This window comes from Mustela putorius, unplaced genomic scaffold (genome assembly GCF_011764305.1).
Source record: "Mustela putorius furo isolate JIRA1106 unplaced genomic scaffold, ASM1176430v1.1 tig00003875_pilon_pilon_pilon, whole genome shotgun sequence".
In the NCBI taxonomy this organism is placed as follows: domain Eukaryota; kingdom Metazoa; phylum Chordata; class Mammalia; order Carnivora; family Mustelidae; genus Mustela; species Mustela putorius.
In genome coordinates this window covers 6,362,254-6,385,923 of record NW_025422026.1, presented here as the reverse complement: position 1 = coordinate 6,385,923, position 23,670 = coordinate 6,362,254, and the positions used below count along the sequence as shown (strand labels likewise).

The window sequence follows — 23,670 nt, the reverse complement described above, 5'->3', positions numbered from 1 at the left end:
ATCCATTTTTTCTTAAATTATTTTTAAATATTAAAAAAATTAAATTTTCTTAAATTTATTTTCATAAATTACGATTTTGGTATTATATCTAATCTTTGTCTAATTCAAGGTTTTAAAGATTTTCCAATATATTTTGTTTTTAAAGCTTTATAGTTTTAGGTCTGAAGTTTAGATTTCTGATCCATTTAAGGACCTGTCTTCAGTAGGCTATGTTATACTTTTAAAATGTAAATAATGACTCCTTTTTGGTTTCTCTGTAGGCTGGACAGCAAGGAGATTTCAGTAATAACATATGTCCCTTCAGCATTGCCCTTCTGCTCTCTGTAACAAGAATACAAAGATTTGAGGAACAGGTATTGATTAATGACTTTTTGGTTCCTTCTGTAGTTGATAAGGAGCACAAGAGCCCTTTCTTAGCCGGTTCTGCTAGTGGGGAATCCCTCGGTGTAAGGCATGTAGGCCCACGCTATTTTCTGGGGACTGCTGGGAGACTTATTCAGGTACTTGGTATATGCCTTTACCTCCCTATGGTGTGGTAAGCCAGGTAGTGAGTGGGAAGAAGAGTGGAAACATACTACACAGGTGGAAAATGGGAAGTTTAGCTTGGAATTCACTGGCAGTTTATTATGTTGCAGTTTTTTAAGAAATTATCCCTGATTGAGTTGAAATTAATGAGAGCAATGTAGTTGCAAGGATAGAAATATAAAATCTTATACCCTTTTTTCTCATATGTGTTCCCTGATTGTGGGTAATATTAATATGGATTTTACCCCTTTTCCTTTCACTCTCTCTTTTTTTTTTATAGAGAGGGAAAGAGTGAAGGGTAGGGAGAGTGAGTGAATCCTTTTTTTTTAAAGATTTTACTTATTTGAGGGCAAGAATGAGAAAAAGCACAAGCAGGGAGAAGGGCAAGTGGAAGAAGCAGGCTCCTCACTGAAAAGGGAGCAGGACGCAGGGCTTCATTCTAGGACTCTAGAACCAAAGGCAGACATTTAACTGACTGAGCCAACCAGGTGCCACAGAGCAAGAGAATCTTAAGCAGACCCTATGCCCAGTGTGAAGCCTGATGTGGGGCTCGGTCTCACAACCCTGAGATCATGATCTGAGCCTAAATCAAGAGTTGGACACTTGACCAACTGAGCCACCTAGGTGCCCCAGCCCTTCTTCTCTCTTAAGGAATGCCTGCCTGTCTTCAACTCTTTGAAGTGCCCACTGAAGGTCATAATTTTTATATCATACTCATCTAGTAAAACAGCTATCTTAGGAAAGCAAGTGTATGGTAGCAAGTAGGAACAGTTTTGAGTTAAGATCCTGTTGCATGGGCTGTCATTTTTTGACTCATTTTCCCGTTTCTTTCATTATATTAGGTATTTGACCTTTTAAAATCTTTAGTTGTAAAAAGCTTTAAGGATCGTCAGCTTCTTCAAAGCTCAAAATTTCTTCAGAATCTAGTCCCTCATAGGTCCTGTGTTTCAACCATGATCTTGGAAGTCGTGAAGAATAGGTGAGTTCATGAACCAAACCCCAGTAGGTTCGTAAGGTATTTAGTGTTAGAAAATGCAGTGTGATGCCAGACTTGGGGCTCATCAGAGAAAATTGAGGGCTGTGGCTGTTGACTTCACATATCAATGTTTAATCCCTTGAAATTGTTCTAGCGAGGTTTTCTTGTATCAAAAAATCCTTAAATCCTAAGCTTGATTTCTTGGCCACTTTGATAGTAATAATACAAACTAAAGTGGGTGACTTTGATTCAGTCATGATATTATACCTCTTTCTTGGCCTTAGTCTTCATTGGCTTTTTAGGTGAGTAAAAAAACATTAAAAGTTTTATTTACTTTAACTGTTGAAGTTTAGGACCGATGGATAAAATTGAATTAGCAGTTTTATACCAATCAATTTTATTTTATTTATTTATTTTTTGAAGATTTTATTTATTTATTTGAGAGAGGGCACGAGAGGGGGAGGAGCAGATTCCATGCCAAGCGGGGAGCCCAAGGCCGGACTCGATCCCAGGACCCTGAGATCATGACCTTAGCTGAAGGTAGATGCTCAACTGACTGAGCCACCCGGGTGCCCCTACACAAACCCATTTTAAACCAGATTGAAAAGATTGGTAACCACACTGGTCTTTATTTTATTTTTCTACTTTTTTTTTTTTTTAAGATTTTATTTGTTTATTTATTTGTCAGAGAGAGAAAGCATGCACAAGCAGGCAGAGTGGCAGGCAGAGGCAGAGAGAGAAGCAGTCTCCTTGCTGAGCAAGGAGCCTGATGCGGGACTCGATCCCAGGACCCTGGGATCATGACCCGAGCGGAAGGCAGCGGCCCAACCAACTGAGCCACCCAGGTGTCCCTGGTCTTTATTTTAATTCAAGATACACATTAGCTGTAGTAATCGTCTTTACTGTGTCATGTTTGCTTTGTGGATTAAATGTTTTAAAGCTTTATAATTTAAGCCATAATTTGAGGTAAATCTCATTCCATGTCCTGGAATTCTGATTTAGGTTGAGTTTACCTGAGGTTGACACATAAGGCAAATTTCAGACTAGAATCCTTTCTTTCTGAGTGATTTACCCATTGATAGGCTTTAAAGCTCCCTTATCTTCTCTGTATCTGGTTATTCTTTTTCGTGAGGTTTATAGTTGTATCTCCTGTATATTCCCAACCCAGTCTCTTCAGTTTGGGCTAAAGATACAGGCATGTTAGCTACCCAGGAAATTCCTGGAGAGCTGTCCTTCTGAAAGTCCCAGTTAGCCACAGGACCTGGAGTTCTGTCTCCGTCTATAATTATCCCACTAGGATAAAACCTAGTGGGGAGGGATTTGGAGACTATTACTAGATTCCCTGAAATCATCACCTGGTTAGTTACACGTACTTTCCCTAGTCAGTTAACCTCTAAATAATTTTATGTTGTATACGATTAAATTTTTGGACCCCACATACCACATTTTAATGGTATTTTATTGTATTTAGTTAGACTTGCCTGTTAGTGTGTGGAGTTAACTTAGTAGAGTTGATTTTTCCCATTTTTGCTGTAACACAGTGTATTCCTGAAAAACCTTCTGTTTCTTAAAATTAACACTCTAAAAATGATAGTAACTGTGGGGAAGATAGGGCTGAGCAGACATATTTGACATTGTAACCAGAGCCCTAAGGTTTTTTTTAATTGAGATATAACTGACATATAGGATTATATTAGTTTTAGGTGTACAATGTAATGATTCAGTGTTTTATCTTAAAATGATCACCACAGTAGGTCTAGTTAATATCCAATGTGTTTTTTTAAGTATAATCAACATACAGTATTCTCTTAGTTTCAGGTGTACAGCATATTGACTGGACAATTCTGTACCTTGTTCAGTGCTCACCATGATAAGTGCATTCACCATCTGTTACCATACAACTTTATTATTATTACAGATTATTCCCTGTGCTGTTCTTTCCATCTCTGTGACTTACTTATTTTATAACTGGAATTTCCTCTTCATCCCCTTTATCTGTTTCTCCATAGCCAAGATATGAAAGCAACCCAAGTGTCCATTAGTAGATGAGTGGATAAAGAAGATATGGTACATATACATACACTAAAATACCACTCAGCCATATGAAAAAGTGACATTTGATATATTCCTTTCATACACACAAACTAAATAAGATTTATTTATTTATTTTAGAGAGCATGTGAAGGGAAAGAGAAAGAAAGTCTTTTGTTGTTCTGTTTTGCTTTGAGAGACCAAGTGTTAAGAAGACCCCACACTGAGTGTGGAGCTTGACTCAGGGGCTGAGATCACTACCCGAACCAAAACCAAGAGCTAGAAGCTTAACTGACTGGGCCACCCGGGTGCCCCTCCCATATGTTCTTAACGTAAAAGTTCTGCTACAGTAAATATGGGACTTCACCTTAAACAAGTTGTGGTAACCTGGAAAGGCACAGTAAGGGGGTATTGAAGCTGAATTCTGGAGACTAGAACCAAATGCACAAATATTAGGGAGAACCGCACAGTAAATACTTCAAAGATATCAGCTTGCATGTAGCCTAAGCCAAAAGGAAGAAGACAGGCTGGGTGCTTGGGTGGCTCAGTCGGTTAAGCATCTCCCTTTGGTTTGGGTCACAATCCAGGGGTCCTGGGACTGAGCCCCGGGTTAGACTCCCTGCTGAGCAGAAGAGTCTGCCTCTCCTCCATGCACCTCTCCTCTGGCTTGTGTGCTCTCTCTCCCCTCCTTGCTCTCAAATAAAATCTTAAAAAAACAAACAAAACAAAACAAGCTCAGGAGCATCATGAACAGTTGTACTGTAGTCCTCTGTGCTTTGCTGTGCTTGGTTCTGTTGATACACTTTGTGTTTACCTGCAGATACTTGGAGGTACAGAACATTAGTGTACAAGGAAAAAAAATCACTCAGGAACCAGTTCAACTTCCAGGTTTTATTTACTCCCCCAGTTAACAGGAGATTTTCGGGGGTGGGGAGAAGAATGAGCAAATGCTCAGCCTATTATCTTGACCCCAGATCTCCAAAGTGTGAATATTATTAAAATCTATTGAAATGTTGTGAGAATCTGTTCACAGCTGTCTCCTTTGTTCTTTAACGCTGTATTAGAATTTGTTGCTATTTAGCAGGTAGATATAATGATACAGAGGTTACTACAAGCATATCATTTCCTCTACTGTGGGTAACATTAAATGGTATAAAATCACCAAGGATTCTACTACTGTGCAAAAGGTTATTTGTAAGTTTGGCTCGTGCTTTTGCAGCCAGATCATGCATTGATTGCTTCATACCATAAATATGAATATAAATATTCCTGCTGTGAACATTTACTGTGTGCCTTCTAAATGTTAGTCTTATGCGAGGCTGTACGGATAAAAATATGACTACAAGGTGGTCTCTCCCACGAAGAAACTCATTCTGGGGAGGGATGCAAAGTTATAAGTGTTGTTAGTGTCTTCGGGAAAATAAAAGAAGCAACAATTAGCTTTCAGTCTTGCAATCTTGAATGGAAATGTGTAATGGTCAGTACATTGAGATATTCCAGTTTCATCTGTATGATTTTGAATGTTCTGTAGTTTCTGGATTTTGCCAGTGTTCTGTCAGTGGAAATACAGGAATTCAGAATTCTGACAGATAAGGAGGCATGAAAAGAAAAGTTTCATGTAAAGAATATTGGTGATCCAGGTCAAATTTGGGAAATGTGTAAACATGACAATGAGCATAAAGGTGAGGTTCTTTTTAACTAAGCTTTGTGTTTTTTTGCAGTGTTCATAGTTGGGATCACGTTACTCAGGGCCTGGTAGAATTTGGCTTCATTTTAATGGATTCATATGGGCCAAAGAAGATTCTTGATGGAAAATCTATTGAAACGAGCTCAGGTCTTTCAAAAATACCAAACCAGCATGCATGTAAGCTGGGTGCCAATATCCTGCTGGAAACTTTTAAGGTGAGTCTCCAGTTTGGGAACCATTCCCTAATTCTGTCAAATTGTATTATAAACAGGGCATGACATTTGCTTGGGAGCTTAGAGGACAAGGAAATTTGAGTATGCAGCAGTTTCCAGGAACAGAGGTTGGAATAGTAAATGAAACATGACAAATCCAGCTTGATGGAGTATTTGCTTTTTCATCCTTTATATGAGGTTTTCATTTAATTTCTCCTTTTTCTGTTTATTAGAAATTTTAATATAAATTAGCATTTCATGATTTACTCTTCTTCCTCTAGTAGTAAATCATTTTTGATCATTTTCTGTTTTGGTGGGTGCTTTTGGATGCTATTATACGAAAAATAATCTTTTTTTTTTTTTTTTTTAAGATTTTATTTATTATTTATTTGACAGAGAGAGATCACAAGTAGGCAGAGAGGCAGGCAGAGAGAGAGAGGAGGAAGCAGGCTCCCTGCTGAGCAGAGAGCCCGATGCGGGACTCGATCCCAGGACTCTGAGATCATGACCTGAGCCGAAGGCAGTGGCTTAACCCACTGAGCCACCCAGGCGCCCACGAAAAATAATCTTTAAGGTCACTGTAGAATATCAAACTTGAAGAATTATGCTTATTGGTTCATTGTTTCTGAAGAAACCAAAATAGTTCTTATATTTTTAAATTCATTACCATATAATGACCATCATCTCAATCTTAATTTCTAAAACAGCTTTTAAAAACGCATTTACTTTCAATTAAAACAAGAGCTAGGCTTTGTCTGAGGCTAACCAACTTTGCTAATGATTCCTCTACGTCATTTTCTTGACATTGAATTAACGTAGCTACACACCAAAAGTGTCTGCTGAAGATGTTACTTGGAGGCTAATTTGAATGTAAATCTATTCCGATTCAGGACTATGAAGTGAATGTGTATAATAGTCCTTGAGAGTTGTCTGTTAGATGATACAAATGACCGTTTTTAATAGTAATCTGATTAAAAGTGTAAGAGATTTAAATATTTTTTGTTTTAAGATTAATTTCTTCTTTTTAAACTAGTGAGGTTCTCTTTGGTTTCACACAAATGTCTTTGTCAAGGCATCTGTAAAGCATATAATGTACTACTAGTAATCTAGTGTTAGTCTGAGATCTGAAAGAAATTAATCTGTACTGTAAAGTAATCAAGTTGAGTTAAGAATTTTAATGAAAATTCCAAACAGGTTTTTTTGGTTTTTGGTTTTTGGTTTTTGGGTTTTTTTAAGGTGACTATTGTGCTTCTAGAAACCAAGGAAGGGTTTGGAAAAGATTTTTTGAATTTCCAGAAATTTTCATGGGCTTTTAAATTTTAAGATGAAAGTCATACATGGCATACTGTTGGAAATCAGGGTTTTGACATGTAATGGATACCTTAGTAGAATGATTCCTTTTTGCTGCTTAACCTAACACATAGCAGTAGTTTCATGTGCGCTCTCTTGTAGGCTAATAAACATGGTAGTTGGCCCTGCCCGTCAATCTGAGCACAGAATGAGGATAGAATTGAGTGACTCTGTCTTTCCAGATGATTCACAGTATATTTGTCTTTGAAATAAACAGTTGAGTTTTACCGATAGCCAAACTGTTCCTCATTCTGTCTAACATGAATTGATGCAATTGTAAGCTGAAGGTCACCATAAATATCCCGTAAGATGAAATATTTTACTAACTGTTCTGTTCTTTTTAGATCCATGAGATGATCAGACAAGAAATTCTGGAGCAAGTACTCAACAGGGTTGTTACCAGAGCATCCTCTCCCATCAGTCATTTCTTAGGTATTGAACTGTGAAAGGGTAAAAAGGTGTGGAAGTTCTAGGAAATATTTTCCTGTAAATATCCTACTATATTGGTCCTGGATTGATTTTTTTTTTTTTTTAAATAGGCTCCATGCCCAGCATGGAGCCCAGTGCGGGGCTTGAACTCATGATGCTGAGATCGAGACCTGAGTTGAGTTCAAGAGTCAGACTCTTTAAAGACTTTATTTATTTGATAGACAGAGATTACAAGTAGGCAAAGAGGCAGGCAGAGAGAGAGGAAGGGAAGCAGGCTCCCCGCTGAGCACAGAGCTCAAAGGGGGCTCGATCCCAGGACCCTGGTATCATGACCTTAGCTAAAGGCAGAGGCTTTAACCCACTGAGCCACCCAGGTGCCCCAAGAGTCTGACTCTTAACTGACTGAGCCACCCAGGCGCCTTGGTCCTGGAAAAAAAAATTTAATGATGCAGTAGTATAATGCAGTATCTTTGATTATGATGCCAGTGAGACAGAAGTCCATTTACATTGTGGTCGTCGAGGAGGAAAGGAGCATCTAACTAATGAGTAAAACTTCTGTCTTGCATCAGCTTTCTCTCTTCTGTTTTAGTATTTCTCTGATGAGTGTTGTCCTTATGCTGCAACTCATTGACCTCTCATTTCCTTAACCCATGACGTTCTGGCTTCACTCCTCTCTTTGTATTTTAACACATATCTTCTAAGGCCAAATCCACTGGTCTTTTCTTAGTTACTGACTTTCCTAATTTCTGTATCATTCAACACCGTTTACAATTTCCCTGAGACTTTCTTAGGTTCTTGGGTAACAGTTTGCTTTGTATCCTGCGTGTGATCAGCTCTTCTCTTCCTCCTTTAGTGGTTCCTCTTCTTCTGCCGGTAAGTACTGGACTTTGCAGAATCTTGATGCTTGACCCTCGATTCTACTTTTTTCCCTTCTTTATGGCTTTACTGAAGAATAACTGAAGTACAGTATTTAAAGTCTAACAGTTTGATGACTTCTGACATGTGCACAGCTGTGAAGCCATCTACAAAATGAAAATGCACATATCACCCACAGATGTTTCCTGGTGCCTCTTTGTAATTCTTTCCTCCATCCCACTCTTCCTCCCCGCCTCCTGTCTCCAGTCCAGTCTGCTTTCTGTCTATAAATTAAATGCCATTTTTCAAATTTTATGTAAATGGAATCCTACTGTATGCACTCCCTTTTTGTCCGGCTTCTTTCAGTCAGCATAATTTTTTTTTAAAGATTTTATTTATTTATGACAGAGATATTGAGACAGGGAACACAAGCAGAGGGAGCTGGAGAGGGAAAGCAGGCTCTCCGCTGTGCAGGGAGCCTGATACGGGGCTCGATCCCAGTATCGAGATCATGACTTGAACTGAAAGCAGACGCTTAACGACTGAGCCACCCAGGTGCCCCATCACTCAGCATAATTCTTGTGAAATTTTTCCATGGCTCTTGAAAGGATCAGTAGCTGGTCCCTTTTTATTGTTAGTAGTCCTACCTGGTGAGAATATAAGCTCAATTTATTTATTCATTCACTTGTGGACAGGTTATGTAGGTTGTTTCTGATTTGGGGCTATTACGAATAAAGCTGCTGTAAACATTCATGTTTAAGTCTTTTGAGGAGATGTGCTTTTATTTCTCTTGGGAAAATACCTGGTAGTGGAATGGGTACATCATATGGGAGATCTGTGTTTAATGGTTTAAGGACCTGCCCGGCTGTTTTCAAAGCAGCTCTACCATTTTCCACTTCTATCAGCAATGTTGCTATCATTCCACATTGTGACTAATACTTGGTTTGGTTAGTCTTTTTAATTTTAGTCATTCTGATAGGTGCTTGATAGTATCTCATTGTGATTTTCAAATATCTGTTTGAATTTTTTGTCCATTTTTAAAAATTGAGTTGTTTACCCCCTTTTTACTGAGTTATAAAAGTTCTTTATATATTCTAAGCACAAGCCCTTTGTCAGATATGTGGGGTTTTTTTTATTGTTATGTTAGTCACCATACAGTACATCATTCATTTTTGGTGTAGTGTTCCATGACTCATTGTTTGCATATAACACCCAGTGCTCCATGCAGTTCATGCCCTCCTTAATACCCATCACTAGGCTCACCCATCCCCTTAGTCCCCCTCCCTTCTAAAACCCTGTTTGCCAGAGTCCATAGTGTCTCATAGATAGTCTGCCACTCTGGTTTCCCCCTCTTCATTTTTCCCTTCCTTCTCCTAATGTCCTCCATGTTATTCCTTATGTTGCACAAATAAGTGAAACCATATGATAATTGACTTTCTCTGCTTGACTTATTTCATTCAGCATAATCTCCTCCAATTCCACCCATGTTCATGTAGAAGTTGAGTGTTCATCCTTTCTGATGGCTGAGTAATATTCCATTGTATATATGGACCACATCTTCTTTATCCATTCGTCTGTTGAAGGGCATCTTGGCTCATTCCACATTTTGGCTGCTATGAACACTGGGATGCAAATGGCCCTTCTTTTCACTACCTCTCTGTCTTTGGGGTAAATACCCGGTAGTGTACTTGCAGGGTCATAGGGTACCTCTGTTTTTAATTTTTTTTTTAAGATTTTATTTATTTATTTGATGGACAGAGATCACAAGTAGACAGAGAGGCAGAGAGAGAGAGAGAAGCAGGATCCCTGCTGAGCAGAGAGCCCAACTCAGGACTCGATCCCAGGACCGTGGGATCATGACCTGAGCTGAAGGCAGAGGCTTTAACCCACTGAGCCACCCAGGCGCCCCTGTTTTTAATTTTTTGAGGAATCTCCACACTGTTTTCCAAAGTGGCTGCACCAGCTTGCATTTCTACAGCAGTGTAAGAGGGTTCCCCTTTCTCCACAACTTCTCTAACATTTGTTGTTTGTTGCCTTGTCGATTTTCACTGTTCTAACTGGTGTAAGGTGATATCTTACACCAGTTTAGATTTGAATCTCCCTGATGGCTAATGATGATGAACATTTTTTCATGTGTCTGTTAGCATTTGTATGTCTTCTTTGAAGAAGTGTCTGTTCATGTCTTCTGCCCATTTCTTGACTTGATTATTTGGTTTTTGGATGTTGAGTTTAAGTTCTTTATAGATCTTGGATATCACCCCTTTGTCTGTAGTGTTATTTGCAAATATCTTCTCCCATTCCGTGGGTTGCCTCTTTGTTTTGTTGACTATTTCCTTTGCTGTGCAGAAGCTTTTGATCTTGATGAAGTCCCAAAAGTTCATTTTCGGTTTTGTTTCCATTGCTTTTTGAGACATGTCTTGAAAGAAGTTGCTGTGGCCAATGTTACTGCCCGTGTTCTCCTCTAGGATTTTGATGGATTCTTGTCTAACCTGGAGGCCTTTCAACCATTTCGAGTCTGTCTTTGTGTGTGGTATAAGAGAGTGGTCCAGTCTCATTCTTCTACATGTGGCTGTCCCATTTTCCCAGCACCATTTATTGAAGAGATTCTTTTCTCCACTGGATATTCTTTCCTGCTTTGTCAAAGATTAATTGACCATAGAGTTGAGGGTCCATTTCTGGGCTCTCTACTCTGTTCCACTGGCCTATGTGTCTGTTTTTGTGCCAGTACTTTGCTGTCTTGGTGATCACAGCTTTGTAATAGAGCTTTAAATCAGGCAACGTGATGCCCCCAGCTTTTTTTTTTTTCTTTCTCAACATTTCCTTGGCAATTAAGGGTTCCATACATTTCCTTGGCATTTCCGGTTCCATGCAAACTTTAGGATTGTTTGTTCAAGCACTTTGAAAAATGCTGGTGGAATTTTGATTGGGAGGTCATTGAAAGTATAGATTGCTTGGGGCAGCATAGACATTTTAACAATGTTTATTCTTCTGATCCATGAGCATGGAATGTTTTTCCATCTTTCTGTGTCATCTTCAATTTCTTTCATGAGTGTTCTGTAGTTCCTAGAGCACAGATCCTTTACCTCCTTTGTTTGGTTTATTCCAAGGTATTTTACAGTTTTTAGTGCTGTTGTAAGTAGAATCGATTCTCTAATTTCTCTTTCTTCAGTTACATAGTTAGCGTTTAAGAAAGCAACTGATTTCTGTGCATCGATTTTGTATCCTGCCACATTACTGAATCACTGTGTGAGTTCTAATAGTTCGGGGGTGGAATCGTTTAGGTTTTCCACATAAAGTATCCTGTCATATGCAAAGAAGTTTGACTTCTTTGCCAATTTTAATACCTTTAATTTCTTTTTGTTGTCTGATTGCTGTTGCTAGGACTTCTAGTACTATGTTGAACAATAGTGGTGAGAGTGGGCATCCTTGTCATGTTCCTGATCTCAAGGGAAAGGCTCTCAGCTTTTCCCCATTGAGAATGATATCTGCTGTGGGTTTTTCATAGATGGATTTTATGAAATTGGGGAATGTTCCCTCTAGCTCTATAATCTGAAGAGTTTTAATCAGGAAAGGATGCTGTATTTTGTCAGATGTTTCTTCTGCATCAATTGAAAGGACCATGTGGTTATTGTTTCTTCTCTTATTTATGTGTTCAATCACATTGATTGATTTGCAAATGTTGAACTGCCCTTGCATCCCAGGGATAAATCCCACCCGCTTGTGGTGGATAATCCTTTTAAGGTACTCTTGGTTCCTATTAGCTAGGAACTTGTTGAGAATCTTGGCGTCCATATTCATCAGGGATATTGGTCTGAAATTCTCTTTTTTGGTGGGGTCTTTGCCTGGTTTGGGGTTCAAGGTAATGCTGGCCTTATAGAGTCTGGAAGTTTTCCTACTGTTTCTATTTTTTGAAACACCTTGAGGAGAATAGGTATTGTTTCTTCTTTGAATGTTTGGTAGAATTCCCCAGGGAATCCATCAGGCCCTGAGCTCTTGTGTTTTTTTTTGGGAGGTTTTTGATCATTGCTTCAATCTTCTTACCGGTTATTGGTCTATTCACATTCTCAGTTTCTTCCTGTTTCAGTCTTGGAATTTTTTAGGTTTCCAGGAATACGCCCATTTCTTCCAGGTTGTTTAATTTATTGTCATATAGCTGTTGATAATAATTGCTAATAATTGTATTTATTTCCTTGGTGTTAGTCATGATCTCTCCCATTTCATTCATAATTTTATTAATTTGGGTCCTTTGTCCTTTCTTTTGAATAAGTCTGGCCACTGGTTTATCGATTTTATTAATTCTTTCAGAGAACCAGCTTCTAGTGTCATTAATGTGTTCTACTGTATTTCTGGTTTCTAATTCATTAGTTTCTGCTCTAATCTTAAGTATTTCCCTTCTCGTTCATGGGTTAAATTTAATTTGTTGTTGGTTCTCCAAATCTTTAAGGTGTAAGGATAGTTAGTGTATTCAGGACTTTTGTATTTTTTTGAGAGGCTTGGATGGCTATGTATTTCCCCCTTAGGACCACTTGTCATATCCCATAGGTTTTGGATTAATGTGTCTTTGTTCTCATTGGTTTCCATGAATTGTTTATTTTCTTCTTTGATTTCCTGGTTGATCAAATTCCAAGGGTTTGAATTTTGTCCAAATGTCTTCTTGTGGTTGAGTTCCAGTTTCAAAGCATTGTGGTCTGAGAATATGCAGGAAATAATCTCAATCTTTTGGTATCGGTTGAGGCCTGATTTGTGACCCAGTAGGTGGTCTATTCTGGAGAAAGTTCCATGTGCGCTCCAAAAGAATCTGAGTATTCTGTTGTTTTAGGGTGGACTGTCTTGTCTGTATCTGTGGAGTCCATCTGGTCCAATGTTCTTGTTTCAAAGTTCTTCTTTCTTTGTTGATTTTATTTTTATTTTATTTATTTATTTATTTATTTTTTTTAAAAGATTTTATTTATTTATTTGACAGACAGAAATCACAAGTAGATGGAGAGGCAGGCAGAGAGAGAGAGAGAGGGAAGCAGGCTCCCTGCCAAGCAGAGAGCCCGATGCGGGACTCGATCACAGGACCCTGAGATCATGACCTGAGCCGAAGGCAGCGGCTTAACCCACTGAGCCACCCAGGCGCCCCATTTGTTGATTTTATTTTTAGATGATCTATTACTGAGAGTGGAGTGTTGAGGTCTACTATTAACACATTATTATCAATATGTCTCATTATTTTGGTTACCAGTTTGCTTATGTAGTTGGCTGCTCCCATGTTGGGGGCATAGGTATTTACAATCATTAGATCTTGTTGGATGGATCCTTTAAGAATGGTATGGTGTCCTTCTGTATCTCTGACTAGTCTTTAGCTTAAAATCTGTCTTGTCTGATAGGACAATTGCTACCCCAGGTTTCTTTTGAGGTCCTTTGGCATGAAAGATGGTTCTTCATCTCTTTACTTTCAGTCTGGATGTATCTTTAGGTTCAAAATGAGTCTCTTTTGGATAGCATATGGATGGGTCCTGTCTTTTTATCCAGTCTGCAACTTTGTGCTGTTTTATGGGAGCATTTAGGTTGTTCACACTGAGAGTGATTATTGAAAGATAAGATTTTATTGTCATCATGTTGCCTGTGAAGTCCTTGTTTTTATAGATTATCTCTGTATATTTCTGTCCTATAGCATTCTTGGGGTCTTTCTCTTTTTAGAGAACCCTCCTTAATATTTCTTGCAGGGCTGGCTTAGTGGTCACATATTCTTTCAGTCTCTGCCAGTCCTGGAAGCTTCTTATCTTCCCATCCATTCTGAATGACAGGCTTGCTGGATAAAGAATTCTTGGCTGCATGTCCTTCTCATTTAGTTCCCTGAATATGTCTTGCCAGCCCTTTCTGGTTTGCCAGGTCTCTGTGGACATTATCCTGATGTTCCTCCCTCCGTACATAAGGAATCTCTTCTCCCTAACTGCCTATAAAATAGTTTTCTTGGTTCTAAGATTTGCGAGTTTTACTACTACATGCTAGGGCGTTGGTTCAGTCTCCTTGATCTTGGGAGAGGTCCTCTCTGCCTCTATAACATAAGTGCCTGCTTCTTTCTTTCTTTCTTTTTTTAAATTTTTATTTATTTGTCAGAGAGAGACTGTGCGCAGAGGTAGGCAGAGTGGCAGGCAGAGGGAGAAGCAGGCTCTCTGCTGAGCAAGGAGCCCAATGTGGGACTTGATCCCAGGACCCTGGGATCATGACCAGAGCCGAAGGCAGCTGCTTAACTGATTGAGCCACCCAGGTGTCCCTCTTTTTTTTCTTTTTTTAAAGATTTTATTTATTTATTTGACAGAGACAGTGAGAGAGGGAACATAAGTAGCAGGAAAGGGTGAGGGAGAAGCAGGCTCCCCACTGAGCAGGGAGCCCAAAGCATGACTCAATCCCAGGACCGTGGGATCATGCCCTGAGTTTAACAACTGAGCCACCCAGGCGCCCATGAATGCTTGTTCCATTCCCCAGATTAGGGTAGCTCTCGGCTACAATTTGCTCAAATGTATCTTCTAGTCTTCTCTCTCTCCACCCCCTCAGGGATCCCAATAATTCTGATGTTGGAAGGTTTCATGGCATCATTTATTTCTCTAAATCTGTTTTCATGGATTTTAAGCTGTTTGTTCCAGGCCTCCTCCTGCTCCTCTTTTTCTATCAGTTTGTCTTCCGATTGCTAATTCATTCTTCTGCCTCATTTACCCTGTTAGAGTATCTAGATTAAGTTGCATCTCGTTGATAGCATCTTTAAGTTCTTCTGCCAGATCTGCTCTCATTTCTGTCCTTAGCGAATCTGTGCTGCCATTAATAGTTTTCTCCAGCCTATTGTCTTCATAACTGCTACTCCGAAGTCTTTCTGATATCTTGCTTGGATCCATATCCATTAGATCTGCAGGAGAGGCCATTGACTCTTGGTCTTTTTTTGTTGGGAGTTCCTCCTCCTAGTCATTCTGTTGAGTTTCGGCTGTACATCCGAAAACACAGGCAAGGTGCACCCTGAGAAGGTTCAGAGCAATTGGAATTCACCACCAAAAAAAAAAAAAAAAAACCAGCCAGAATGAGACCCAAGACTAAGATTTATAAAGTACAAAAACAAAAAGACCACAAATAGCAAAACTCCCAAAAAAAGAACGCAGAATAAAAGGTAAGGCTGACAGGAAGGTGGCTATAATCCCTCAGTGTGGGCAAAGAAGGTTATTTCTGTTCTTCCTGGGTGTATTTTGTTGTCTTTGTTAGAGAACTCTACTTCCTAAAGATACAGGAAAATTAAAACTGGTATATATATATAAAGATAGTATTGAATAGAGAAAAAGGAGTACATTGAAGCTTACATCTATATATGTTAAAAAAAAAAAAAAGGAAAAAAAGAAAAAAAAAGAAATGATGAAAAAGTTCCAAGTTAGGGGCGCCTGGGTGGCTCAGTCATTAAGCATTTGCTTTCGGCTCAGGTCATGATCCCGGGTCCTGGGATGGAGCCCTACACCTGGCTCCCTGCTCCACAGGAAGCTGGTTTTTCCATCTCCCTCTTCCCCTGCTTGTATTCCTTCCCTCGCTGTCTCTTTCTCTCTCTCTGTCAAATAAATAAAAACTTAAAAAAATAAAGTTCAAGTTAAAAAGTTACTGTAGAGTATATTAAACATCTAGTTGAAATGATAAGTAGGTTAAAAAAAATTAGAAACAGAATTAAAAAAAAGAGAAAAGCTATATCTAAGAAATATACAGGCCATGAGACAACACCAGGAGCTTAATATACTGTTTTCCCCTGGTGTTGGGGTTTTATAGTTTTATGGGGACCCTGGGGTAGTTGTCCTCTTGTTCTTTCGGCTTGTCTTCTGGGGGCGGGGCCTGCCCTGTTTTTAAGTGAATCCTGCTTGGGCGGAGTTGCCCTGCCCTCCCCCATCAAGGGGCTTGGTTCCGTGGAAACAGGTTTTTGGGGCTTTTGTTCTCTGGAGGCTTTTGTTCTCTAGTGACTTTCACGCCTTTTCAGAGGGTCAGCAAAGTAAATTGTCTGCACCCCAACCTCTGCCTCAGAAGGCACAGTCTGCTCCTCTCTGAATTCTCCAGAACATACAGACACCCCCTCTGTAAGCACTGCCAAAACCACAGCCTCCCACAGTTGGTGCGCACCCCCAGCAATCTTCTCAGTGGTTGACCCAGGCTCCCGCTTGTTTCTGTGCCCCCATGCCACCAAAACCACAGTAATCCTGGTCCAGGTGAGCTCTGGTCCAAGCTGAGTCCCCTTGGGCGCAGGTATTGGCAGTGGAGGCAGCTGCAACAGTGGCAGTAACCAGCCCTAGGGACCACTGACTCAAGTCCTTGCCGGTCCTCTCAGTTGCAGTTGGGTGGCAGCTGTGGCTGGTCCCAGGGGTTAGGTCCATGCCTCTGGCTGCTCAGTCCCAGCATTTGTCCCTTAACCCCCTTTGTTCTGTTTGAGCACTGTTACCAGTTCCTTTCAGTCTTGCAGCCTCTGGTCTCCAAGCTATCGCTGGTCCCCAAGCACCGGGCGCTTTTGCACTGGGGTATTACTTTCCAGTGGCTCGCTTCTGGTGGCTCCCTCCCCCTTCTGTTTATCCTCCAATATCTGCCTGTGCAATCCCAGCTCCATCCTTTGTACCTCTTGACTGATGGTCCTCTGCCCCCATAGAGATCCAGATGTGTATAATCTTAAATCTCGGGCTGATTTCTTGGGTGTTCAGAGTGGCTTGGTAGATTTCTAGCTAAATTCAGGGGACCGGTTGTAAAGGATTCGCCCATTCCTCTGCCATCTTCGGCCTTTTTTTTTTTTTTTTATTAAGATTATTTATCTGAGAGAGCGAACGAGGGAGAGCACAGCGGGAAAGTGAGGGAAAAGCAGATTCCCTGCTGAGCGGAGAGCCCAATACAGAGTTTGATCCTAGAACCTTGAGATCACAACCTGAGCCGAAGGTAGACTCTTAACTAACTGAGCCACCTGGGTCCCCCAGATGTGTGTTGTAAATACTTTCTCCTAGTCTGTGGTTTGACTTCATGTTTGTAACAATGTTGTTTGAAGAGTGAGTTTTTTTTAATTTATCAGTTATCAATTTATCAGTTACTTTTTACATTTCCTGCTTTTTGTATCATGTATTAAAGAGTCCTTGCCTAAACAGAAGATTGCTAACATTCACTAAGATTTTTCTTGTATTTTTTACTAGTTATAGCTTTTATACTTAGATCTATGATCCATTTTTGTTAAATTTTATATATGGTGTGAAGAGTCTCCCTGCCCTTTGGCTTATTCAGTTGCTCCAACACAATTCTTTTTATTAATCATTTTTATTAACGTATAATGTATTATTTGCCCCAGGGGTACAGGTCTGTGAGTCGTCAGGCTTACACACTTCACAGCACTCACCATAGTACATACCCTCCCCAATGTCCATAACCCCACCACCCTCTCCCTAACCCACTCCCCCCAGCAGCCCTCAGTCTGTTTTGTGAGATTAAGAGTCTCTTATGGTTTGTCTCCCTCCGGATCCCATCTTGTTTCATTTTTTCCTTCCCTACCCTCCAAACCCCCTACTCTACCTCTCTAATTCCTCATATCAGGGAGATCATATGATAATTGTCTTTCTTTGATTGACTTATTTTGCTCAGCATAATACCCTCTAGTTCCATCCACATCATTGCAAATGGCAAGATTTCATTTCTTTTGATGGCTGCATAGTATTCCATTGTATATATACCACATCTTCTTTTCTATTCATATCTATTCTATTCTATTCATATCTATATCTGTTCATCTGTTGATGGACATCTAGATTCTTTCCATAGTTTGGCTGTTGTGGACATTGCTGCTATAAACATTCAGGCGCACATGCCCCTTCGGATCACTATGTTTCCAAACAATTTTTTAAAAAGATTATCTTGGCATTACCATGGACTCTTGGCATCTTTGCTGAAATCAACCACATATATGTGGGTCTGTTTTAGGAATCTTCTGTTCCAGTGATCTGTTTTTGTCTTGAGTAATATACCTTCGTATTAAGTCCTAAGTAGTGTAAATCTCTCAATTTTGTTTTACAAAATATTTTTGGCTAATCTAGGTGCTCTGCAGTTCCAAATAAGTCGTAGAATTGGCTTGTCAGTTTTCATAAAAGACCTGCTCACGTTTTGATGGAAATTGCCTTGAATCTACAATCAGTTTGGGAGACAATTGGCATCTTAACAGTATTGAATCTTCTAACCCATCCATGTAGTGGATCTCTACATTTATGTAGATCTTTAATTTCTTCTAGCAGTGTTTGTAGACCTCAGTATGGTTCTTGCATATCTTTTGTCAGCTTTATCCTTAAGTATTTGATTTTTTTGATGCTATTGTACACGATGTTTTTTAAAATGTCAATTTCTAATTGTTAATCAGTAGCTTGTAGAAATGGTTGCTTTATTCTACTGATTGTATGTCCTGTAATATTGCTAGACCCGCTTTATTAGTTAAAACTGCTTTTTGGCAGTTCTTTAGGATTTTCTACATAGAAACCACGTCACTTGCAAATCAAAACTTTCCTAATATCCATAATTTTTTTCTGCATCAGTTTGGGTTAGAGACTTGGCTGTTTTACTGATCTTTCAAAAGAACGAACGAACTTCTGGTTTGAATGCTCTCCATTGTTTTCTGTTTGCAATTTCATTGATTTTTGTTTATTTCTTCTTCTTTTTTAAAATTTCATTTTTGGTGGGGGGTGGAGGGGCAAACACAAGCAGGGGAAAGAGCAGAGGAGGGGGGAAAAGTCTCAAGTAGACTCTGTGCTGAGCTCAGAGCCTGACACAGGGCTTGATGCCATAACCCTGAGATCGTGACCTGAGCCAAAACCAAGAACTGGATGCTTAACAGACTGAGTCACCCAGATATCCCTCTGCTAATTTCTTACCTTTTGCTTGCTTTAGGTTTATTTTGCTCTTGTAAGTGGTTGAAAAAAATTAAAAGAAAAATATTTCCTATCATGCGAAAAATTTAGATTTCAGAGTTTATAAAGTATAGTTTTATTGGAATATAGCCAGGCTTCATCATTGATGTGTCTTCTATCTTGCTTTTACATTATATCAACAGAGTTGCGTAGCTGTTGTTTATACCATATGGCCCATAACCTAAAATAGCTACTATCTGGCCCTTTCTGGTCTGTTTACCTGGATGTTTACATTGCTTTTTCTTCCTTCCTGATGTTCCAAGTTTCCTTTCATTTGTGTGAAGGCTTTTAACTAAGATTTGTTTAATAAAAACAGGTCTGTTAAGTTATCTAAGTCTTCTGGGTGAACATTGGTAGTTTATGTCTTTCAGGGAATTTAACCATTTCATCTGATTTATTAAATTTATTGCCATAAAGTTGTTGAGAATATTCCTTTTAATGACTCTAGGTTCTTTATCAATGTGCCTTTTCTTATTCCTGAGAACCATTATGTGCATCTTCTTACCACTGATGCAAAAGATTTATCAATTTTATAAATCTTAAACAGCTTTTGGTTTCACTGAATTTTTGTTTCTGTTTTTAGTTTAGTTTATTTCTGCTCTTTTTTGTTTCTTTTCTGCTGCTTCCTTTGGGTTTAATCTATGCTTTTTTTGTTGTTGTTAGATAAGCTTAGGTCATTAATTTGAGACTTTTTTCCCCTAATACAAACATAAAACTGTAAATTTCCATCAAAAATTGCATTAGTGGAGCACCTGGGTGGCTCAGTGGGTTAAGCCTCTGCCTTCGGCTTCATGATCTCAGGGTCCTGGGATTGAGCCCTGCATTGGGCTCCCTGCTGCTCGGGGAGCCTGCTTCTCCCTCTCCCACTCCTGCTTGTGCTACCTCTCTCACTGTGTCTCTGTCAAATAAATAAATAAAATCTTTTAAAAAATAAATTAAAAATTTATTGAGACTTGTTTCATTCTCAGAATATGGCCTATTTTGAAAAATGTTCTTTGTGCTTTTGAAAAGAATAGGTGCAGTTTTCCATAACTCAAATCAGATGATTCAAGTCTTCTGTATCCTTACAGATTTTCCATCTACTTCCTCTGTTAATTATTAAGAGAGGAATGTTGAGATCTCTGACGTTGTAATTGTAGATGTGTCTGCTTTTTTCAGTTTTATCAGTTCTAGCTTTATGTATCTTAACTTTGTTAATAGGGACATATACTCATTTAGGATTGTTATGTCCCCTTGGTTAATTGACCTATTAATCATTATGAAATGATCTTTTTTGTTCCTAGGAATATTATTTGTTCTGAAGTCTACGTTGAATATTACTATAACTTCTCCAGTTCTCTTTCTTCCTTTCTTTTTTAAGATTTATTTATTTGAGAGAGAGAGAGCATTGAGTGGGAGGGGCAGAGGGACAGGGAGAGAGAATCTTAAGCAGACTCTGTGCTGAGTACAGAGCCCATGCAGAGCTTCATCTCCTGACCCTGAGATGACGTCCTGAGCCGAAATCAAGAATCGGGTGCTTAACCCACTGTACCACCCCGGTGCCTCTCTCCAATTTTCTTTTGGTCTGTGTTAGCATGGTATATTTTTTTCATCTTTTTAGTTTTAACTTATTTATATCTTTATAGTTAACCTGGGTTTCTTGTAGACAACATACAATTGTGTCTTTTTTAATCTCTTCCGATCATCTTGGACTTTAAATTGGGACATACCATTTGCATTTAATGTGATTTTTAAAATGTGATTATTATCTGGCTCTTTGTTTCCTATTTTGTCCATCTGTACTTGGATCCCTTTTTTCTCCTTTCTGTGTTCTTTTGGGTTGAATTTTTTTCAATTCCATGTTTTTTTGATTACTTCTACCTGTGTTTTGTTTTCTTTTAGGTTGCTTTAGGGTTTATGGCACATCTATAACTTAACTACAGTTCACCTTTAAGTAGTGGTATACCTCAGCAGGATACATCCATTTCCTCTCCTGTGATTTGATTCTCGTATATTTCACTTCTCTGTTTTTTGAGTTATATCTGAATTGTTATGTTTGCTTTAAACAGTCAGTTGTCTTTCAAGAATTTTTTAAAAGGTCTTTTATTTTTACCCATGCATTTACCATTTCTGGTGCTTTCCTCTTTGTGTAGATCCAGACATCTTTCTTTGTTTCTTTCTTTTAAGATTTTATTTATTTATTAGCACGAGCAGGGTGAGGGGCAGAGGAGAAGCAGACTCCCTGCTGAGCAGGGAGCCCAATGTGGGCCGTGATCCTGGCACTCTGAGATCATTATCCAAGCTGAAGACCAATGCTTACCTGATAGCCACCCAGGCAGGTGCCCCTAGCTCCAGATTTCTATCCAGTATCATTTTCTGTCTTAACTGCCTTTAACTTTTGATGTGCCATTGTTGGGTTCTTCTGTATGTCACGGAAAGTCTTCATTTAATGTTAGTTTTTTGAAAGATATTTTTGCTGGGTATAGAATTGACAGTTGTTTTTTTTTTTTCCTGTTAGTGTTCTAAAGATGTTCCTTTCCTATTCTTTTGGTTTTCATCATTTCTAATATGAAGTCAGTTTTCATTCATATCCTTTTCCCTCTCTATATAAGTTTTTCTTTTCAGATTTTCTCTATATCAGTGGTTTTAAGGAATTTAATTATGATATGCTTTAGTATAGCTTTCTCCATGTTTCTGGTGGTTGGAATTTGTGAAGCTTCTTGGATATGCAGGTTTATGGTTTTCACTGGGTTTGGAACATTTTGAGATTATTTCGTCAAAAACTTTTTTCTGGGGCACCTGGTGGCTCAGTGGTTAAGTGTCTGCCTTTGGCTTGGGTCATGATCCCAGGGTTCTGGGATCGAGCCCCGCATTAGGCTCCCTGCTCCACAGGAGGCCTCCTTCTCCCTCGCCCACTCCCCCTGCTGGTGTTCCCTCTCTCACTGTATCTCTCTTTGCCAAATAAATAATAAAAATCTTTAAAAAAACAAAAACAAAACAAAAAACTTTTCTCTTTTGTCTCCCTCCCATCAGCACACTCATCTCCCACCCCTACCCCCAACCCCACAACATTGTGTATGTAGTAGGGTGCCTTACGTTGTTACATAGCTCACAGATTTTCATTTTTAGTCCTTTTTACTCTGTTTCATTTTAGATAATTTGTATTGGTAGAGCTTCCAGTTCCCGAATCTTCTGTTCTGCGGTGATCTTTTCCTCCGCTCTTGCCCTCATCCAGTAAATTTTTCATATTTAGACATTTGTATCTTTCTGAGTATAGAATCTTATCTATTAGAAGGTGTCTGCAATTTCTTGTCCTTTGTGACCTCTGAGAAACCTTCCTGCTCCTTGTTGGTGAGTCTTTCCTTGGCTTTTGTAGCTTCCTCACAGTCATACACCTACCAGAGCACAGTTGACGTATAAAGGGAGCTTCTTGCACTTGTCCAGAGCCTTCTTCCCATGTATCTCTTTTCTTTCTAGTACTCTGCCCTGTGAATTCTTACCACTTTAGCTTTCCCAAATGCCCCCCTCCAACTCTTTAAATTGGAAAACCACTGGACTCAGAGTTTCCCCTCTGTGCTGCTGCCTCGAGACTTGCCAGGCAGTAAGATGGTGCAGTCATAAGGCTCACCCTGTGCATTTCCTTTCTCTCAGGGATCATGGGCCTGTACTACTTGCTGTCTGGGATCTGAAAAATATTGGTCAGTATCATTTGACTATTGCCGTCCCGCAGCGATAATAACGACTCTCTGTCCCGTTGGGTTTCAAAAAAGCAGGCTCCTTTATTTCATATTGCCATCGCTTATATAGGGAAGCTAAGCCAATCAGCATAGACAGTGATATGCATCCACCAATCTTAAGCTTGTTACCAAGTACCCACAGCATAGCAATAGTTCAACAGCCAATAGATAGTACTTCCTGTTTACGATCAGTCACTCTAGACACACCTTCTGGCAAATCGCCAGGCACCATTTGCAAAGCTCTGGGGTTGCCGGATCTCCGGGCCCCTGGAGCATCCGCCCTCGACATTTGACCTTTTGTATTATTGTTTAAAGTGGGAGTATAGATCTCCTGGGTTGCTCAGTCAGTTAAGCATCTGCCTTCAGCTCAGGTCACAATCCCAGGGTCCTGGGATCAAGTACCACATCAGGCTCCCTGTTCAGCAAGAAGCCTGCTTCTCCCTCTGCCTGCTGCTTTCCACTGCTTGTGCTTACTTGCCCTCTCTGTCTCTCTGACAAATAAAAGTTTAAAAATAAAAGAAGTGGGAGGAAAATCTGGTCACCAGTATTCCATGATGGTGGGAAGCAGAAGTCTGTTCCTCTTTTTATACATTCTCTTCCTTATAGACGTTATGCCTACTTTCATGGCTTCAGTTATTTTTTGTGGGCTTTGGTAGACATGGCTTCCAAATCTTTATATCAATATTGTCTTCTTTCCTGAGTTCAGTGCCTCCATTCCTGTTGGATATTTCTATTTAGGTTTTCTTCAAACAAATTCCCCTCTCGATTATCAGTATTTCTATTACTTGAAGCCTGGTTCTCCAAGTTCCAGAAGCTGGAATTCCTTTTTATCTTCTCCAACATATTTGATACCTAAGTTCTCTTTTTTCCCCTCTTACTCTTCATTTTTTCTTCATTTTTATACCTTTTCTCCCCACCCTTCCCGTTACCTAGTTTGCAATCATAGTCTTGCACTTAGACCGTC

At 39.4% G+C, this 23,670-nt stretch overlaps 1 protein-coding gene across 4 annotated transcripts in view; it reads left to right on the top strand.

The window, feature by feature from the left end:
* Positions 1-23,670, top strand: part of FANCI (FA complementation group I) — an 86,417-nt gene that overhangs the window by 27,403 nt on the left and 35,344 nt on the right. For all 4 annotated transcript variants that reach the window (XM_004763759.2, XM_045067123.1, XM_045067122.1 and 1 more), the window contains 4 exons: positions 261-353; positions 1,368-1,504; positions 5,254-5,434; positions 7,126-7,213. In XM_004763759.2, the coding sequence (XP_004763816.1) occupies positions 261-353; positions 1,368-1,504; positions 5,254-5,434; positions 7,126-7,213 (499 nt within the window). The remainder of the gene's footprint in view (positions 1-260; positions 354-1,367; positions 1,505-5,253; positions 5,435-7,125; positions 7,214-23,670) is intronic.